This window comes from Henckelia pumila, chromosome 1 (assembly GCF_033568475.1).
Source record: "Henckelia pumila isolate YLH828 chromosome 1, ASM3356847v2, whole genome shotgun sequence".
Classification (NCBI taxonomy): Eukaryota; Viridiplantae; Streptophyta; class Magnoliopsida; order Lamiales; family Gesneriaceae; genus Henckelia; species Henckelia pumila.
Window position 1 is genome coordinate 174705103 of NC_133120.1, and position 6262 is coordinate 174711364.

General features: G+C 37.5%; 1 protein-coding gene across 1 annotated transcript; it reads left to right on the forward strand.

Moving 5' to 3' along the window:
• The first annotated feature begins 351 nt into the window (after positions 1–351).
• Positions 352–1174, forward strand: LOC140876262 (anther-specific protein LAT52-like). The gene is made up of 2 exons (XM_073280179.1): positions 352–542; positions 672–1174. The coding sequence occupies exons 1-2, from the start codon at positions 386–388 to the stop codon at positions 995–997; spliced, it is 483 nt and encodes a 160-aa protein (XP_073136280.1). The 5' UTR covers positions 352–385; the 3' UTR covers positions 998–1174.
• Positions 1175–6262: the final 5088 nt, after the last annotated feature.

The following is a 6262-nucleotide window of genomic DNA, read 5'->3' on the forward strand; positions in this document are numbered from 1 at the left end:
AAATTAGGGTAATGGGATAGTGGGGAGAGGAGGTGAGAAGTTTTTGAATGATAAATTATTTTTTTGTCTCTTAATTATTGAATATGTTGTAAGAATGATAAGGATAAATTTGAAAATTTATTAAAATGATTAAAAGTAGCTTTTTTTAACGGGTTTAGCTATTATAATATAGAAAGAGTTTATTATACCTAAATATGAGAGTCAAGCACACCTGTAGAAGTTATATGGATGCCCTCAAAACAAGGCCTTAATAATAGCTAGCTAGCTAGCTCCTCCGTTTGCTCTCCTCCACCGTGTTCTTCTATAAGATCGGATGCGTCTCCAAATGAATCCATCGATAATTGTAAACGCCGCAAGAGGGAAAAAAAAAAACAGTTATCGAAAAATGGCAAAGGTTGTTGGTCTCGTCTCCGCGATCTGCATCATCCTTGCCATTTCCACAGTCGCACACGGCCGTGATCAAGTGTTCAACATCGAAGGAGACGTATACTGCGACCCTTGCCGTGTCCAGTTCCAGACCACCCTCAGCCAAAAGCTCCCAGGTTTTCCCCTCCACAATATAATTATTAATGTTGGAGACCGAAAAATTTATATATCTTCTTAATTAATTTGTTTTCGGTCCATGCACATGCATTTTGGTTTTAATATAATTAATAATTGAATATATGCAGGTGCAACCGTGCGTTTAGTATGCACAGACGAGGTAACGAGGAAGGTGACATACGATGTAGAAGGCGTGAGCAACGCAGACGGACACTACAGCTTAAAAGTAGTGGGAGATCACGAGAACGATATCTGTGACGTGACTCCTGTGAAGAGCCCTTTACCCCAATGCAGCGACCCCATGACCGATGTCTTGAAATCCCGGATCGTCTGCACCGACAACTCCGGCATGCACACCGCCGTCCGCTACGCGAACCCTCTCGGATTCATGACCAACAACATTCATGCACAGTGTCCCCAAGTTCTCCATGATTTGGACCTCCATGATTTTTAATTATTTAATTAATTAATTGTTTGAGTATAGTTAGCTAGGCATCGTTGCTTTGGGGCAAATGAGGGTGTCATGTGTGTACGTTGTTTATTCCTTGTTTTTAGTTCCTTCTATTGTTATTATTGTACCTTTTCGCTTCCACGAAATGCAAAAATAATAAATTTAAATATTTTTATTATATATATATATATATATATAGACACACACCAGAGTGTGAAAACGATTAGAGTAGTATTGAAATAAAACTTATATATTTTTTAAATTATGAATATATTGTTTAAAATGATTATATATTTTTTATTTATATATTTTTTGGTATTTCGATTTGTACCAAAATTTTTTAATTTGATAAAGTTATCATACTAAAATTTTTAACAGATAAAAATATTATTATTAAAACAATAATATTTGATTTTAAAAATATTAATTTAACTTTATAACTGAATATAAGATTTCATATAAAATAAATTTAAAAATAAATTAATATATATAATTATTTTAAAATTTATTATTTAATTTAATATTTTTTATATTTAATTTTTAAGTTAAAATAGTAATTAATTATATACCGAATTTTTCTATATGACAACGATATAAAATTTAAAATTTTTTGAATATACCTAAATAAAGAAATAATATATATAAATAAAAAATAGGTGTCGACCGCTTGCCCTGAAGGACAGGACCGGTATCAACTGCTTACAAGAAAGACAATGACAACGATATGAAATTTAATTTTTTCCAGTTTAAACTGTATATACCGATATCGTATCGAAATTTCTGTATAATCAATATGATAATTGTTGAATCCTATTTTTGGAGATAACAAGTCAATATATCATTGTTGTAGATCTTGCAGCCTTTTCATGTAAAATAGGTGTCGACCGCTTTCCCTGAAGGACAGGACCGATATCAACTGCTTACAAGAAAGACAATGACAAGCTCCTCGACCGGTAAAATACAAGTCATATCGCTCGACCGGTCAAGAGAATTGAAGATGTACTCAATTGGCTCTCATAAGAATTTCCTCGACCGCTCACATGCAAGCTAGTATTTATGATCAACTGTCATAAGGAAAGATCTCCTAAACAAGGAACAACAATATTAATAAACTGCCTGAAATATTTATGAGCAGCCAACAAGGAGTGTTGGAAAGTTGCTCGAAATTATCACTGAAGAATTTAATCTCAAAATCTGTCTGCAACCGTTACCTCCTAAATTTAGAAACAGCCCAAATCATGCAATTATTGAAGACTCTACTTATCTTATGAAGGACAACATAAATAGTACCTTTGAATTTATGATGTTGGGACTCTCTATGCAAAAGACAACAGTCAAAGAACATACGCATTTAATGTCTGCAATAAAGACGTTGGAAGTCTCTATGCTAAGGACACTATATATAAATAAGAGATTGCTCGAAGAAAAAACTACCATGTAGCGACCCTACCCGGATCCACTACCTAATCAGAGTTAATAAAGCGCATGCAATAATATTAAAAGCGTGAATAGCGGAATATTCAAAATACAACAAATCTGATCGGCAGAATACAACCGACGATAACAATAGTGTATAATACTTATACAACCAAATCGAAAGTTCATGGGGGTCATAACCCTACCGCTAACTCTCGCTGCCTCCGGCACCGGCCTCACTCAGGTTGCGAGCCTCCTGGACCGTTTAGCCTCAAACCTGCCCCGCCACAAGGTATCCCAAGAACACCAAGCACAGGGCATTAGCGACAATGCTCAATACGAAAGCAATGATATGTAAACTAATATGCAACAAGCAAATGACTTTAAAATCCTGTGTAAAATAGTCTGCTCAGGGCGCCACCGAATATACAGTACCTTCCAGAGGGCGACTCCGCGGGGGTACTCGTATATTCACCCTATCAACTATAGCGTCTAGTCCACCATCGTGGTAGCTCCTAGTGATAGCAAAACCAGGGGCTGAGCCTCCCCAACGCCTGACTCGAATCCAAAACAGGACGCAAGGCTCATATGGAAACTTACAATACCTGACTCGAGTCCATGATGAGTTACAAGCTTCCTATGGAAACTGTCAATGACTCACATCTCTCGGTATGCGGTCCAGTGTAAAAGCGTGTATGTGCTAAAGCTGTAAATCATGGAAAACATATAGCACATACTCATGCAACATATAAGCATATATATCATGCCGACTATCTCGGTCAGTACTTAAGTACGTCTAACACTGTAGGAAATTTCTGGCACCACTGGTCTAGATCCCACGCCTACAAGTCCGTACTAAGGCGTCTACAATTCAAATACTCATGCATCATTAAATAAGCTCTAAAAGCCTTAATTAGGCTATTCTATACTCCCAAATATTTTTAGGAAGCCAAAGCTATACCTGCGTCCGTCGTCAGCCCTTTGCTGTCGCTTGCCTCAAAACTAGGCCACAGTTTTGCTACGATGCTTGGATTGCTATGCCACTTCCGGATTCCTCATAGGACGCCTAGAACTCCCTAGATCTGAGTTTGAAGTCCTAGGAATCGAGAGAGAGGAGGGAAAATGTGCGAGTGAAATGATCTCTCAAACCCTCTATATATAGACACAGAACGAAACGTACGTTCTCCCATCGTTGCGTCCGTTCTCGAACGGAACGTCTGTTTGAAGATCGTTGCGTCAGATTGTCACATCACGTTCGTAATCAATGATGTCATCTTGCTAACGTCATGGATGACATCAGTTGGCCAGAACGTTGCATCCGTTCCCCAATGTTGCTTCCGTTCAACCCAACCGTCCGGGCCATTTTTAATCATTTTGAGTTTGTTTCCGTAGTTCATGGACTCATCTGAAACATCCTTAATCACATTTACTTGATAATGACTTAGTGATTAACGCTTAATCACTCAATTTGGGTACGGGTCACTACATTCTCTAAACTTAATAAATTTCGTCCTCGAAATTTAAGTCTAGAGGAAAACACAAAAAATCAAGAAAATATTATTTCTTACAACTGAACATTTCAAAGTACAAATCTTTCTTTAAAAAAAATGTATAAAACATCAAAACAACTCTGGATGCACAGCTCGCATCCGGCTCTCGAGCTCCCAAGTTGCTTCTTCAGTTCCTCTACGCTGCCACTGCACCATCACTAGAGGTATGCTTTTGTTGCAAAGCACCTTGTCCTTCCGGTCAAGAATCCTGAGAGGTCTCTCCACGTAGGACAAATCTTGTTCCAATTGCACCTCAGTCAGATGCAAGATGTGCGACCCATCCGCCACGTACTTCCTCAATAAGGACACGTGAAACACATCATGGATACTGAAAAAATATGGTGGCTGATAACTGTGTTTCATATGCATATTTTTGGTGTTTGTTTTTCATGCATTCATATGTTTTTGTTTATTAATGTATTTGTCTGCATAATACTCTTCCTGGTCCATTTTGTATGGAAACTCGGCAAAATCCTGATTTTTGGACAGAGTTGCACTCGCTCGAGCGAGAGGCTAGGCCATGAGAACAAGAATTTTTCCAGAAGTATTCTCGCTCGAGCAAGACATGTGCTCGCTCGAGCGAGAGAAGAATCGATCTTCGAGACAGAAGGTTGCTCGCTCGAGCGAGCATAGGCTTGCTCGAGCGAGCAAAGCGAGAAAAGAAATTCCTGGGACAGAAAGTGTCTCGCTCGAGCGAGACTTGTGCTCGCTCGAGCGAGCGACGCGTGCAGAATTTTTTTAAAAGGAAACTCTTGCTCGGGAAGGATACCATCTTTTGAAGACCTTTGGGCTTATAAATATGAATCTATTCATCAGAATAAGGTTTACACAGCATTTTTGAAAGCAAGAGGCAGCAGATCATCATCTTTCATTCTACCTTTCTTCTTTTCTTTTTATTTTTGATTTCCACCTGATTTTTTGGATTAAAACTTTGGTTTTTGAATTATGTTGAATTTTGAGTAGTTTTCTTTTTTGATCAAGATCACGTGATTGAGCCAGATAATTTATGTTTAAAACTTGGATGTTTATTTGAGATTTTCTAGACTTGATTTTATTTTATTTATTGTCGAATTTATATTTGTCTTGTGAATTACCTGGCCAGTTATTTTCTTGCATGTTAATCGATTCCAAGTCGACAGAGGAGGTTTTGATTTTGATCACTTTGATAATCAACATATTGTAAAATCAACTAGAAATAGAATTCGGTTTCAGTGTGCGGTTAGGGTGTAAACTGAATTTTCACCATTCATCATGCATTCAAATTTGATTAGAATTATGAAAGATTAATCCGTCAATATTTGAATAGGTTTGATTGTTCTAAAAATAGACATTCGAACAAAATAGGAGAATTCTCGTAATATAATATTAAAATCTGAGTCTTGAATCGACTACTTGTTACATAATTTGTCTGGTACCTACGTGTGTCCTTGATCGAGCTCTTCCATATATTGAATTTAATCGAAAATCCCTGCTGCGTTTTTATTGATTTGAAATTTATTTGCTATTATGTTTTAGTTTAAAATCTGAATTCACTCTTATTGATTAGTCTAGATTAAGTAGGAATAATCATATTATGGTACTCAAAATTATACAGTCCCTGTGGATTCGACATCTGGACCTTAGTCCACTTTATTATTACTTGACCTGGTGCGCTTTCCAGTAGAATTTATTCACACTGATTTTACAGTCAAGTTTTTGGCGCCGTTGCTGGGGACTATTCGATATCAAAATTTTTATTTCGCTTGAGATTAGACTTTGTTTATTTTCGTAAATTCTGAATTTTATTTCTTGGTAATTTTCAGGTACTATCTGTCGTGCATGCATAGCATTCGATCCAGGGAGCTACTGCCACTTGATTTGGAGATCGAACTCATGCTCAGCAGAATCCGAAAGGCCATGAGATCTATCAATCTTGAACTTGAAACAGAATCTGAATTAGAACAAGAAATGGCGGACAACAGAACTGTTCTAGACATCATTCGTCCACCTACTGAAGGCTATGGATCTAGCATCGTTCGCCCTACTGTCGAGGTGAATAATTTTGAATTGAAACCTTCAATCATTCAGATGATTCAGCTACAAGCAAGATTTGGGGGTGCATCTGTGAAAGACCCCTACGCTCATCTGGAGCGTTTTCTGTCGATTTGCGACACTTTTAAGGCTAATGGGGTAACATCTGATGCAGTGCGACTGCGGTTATTCCCATTTTCTTTACAAGGAGAAGCTTTGGAATGGCTAGATGAATTGCCTGCTGGTTCTATCACTACATGGAACCAACTTGTTCAGACTTTTCTGAACAAGT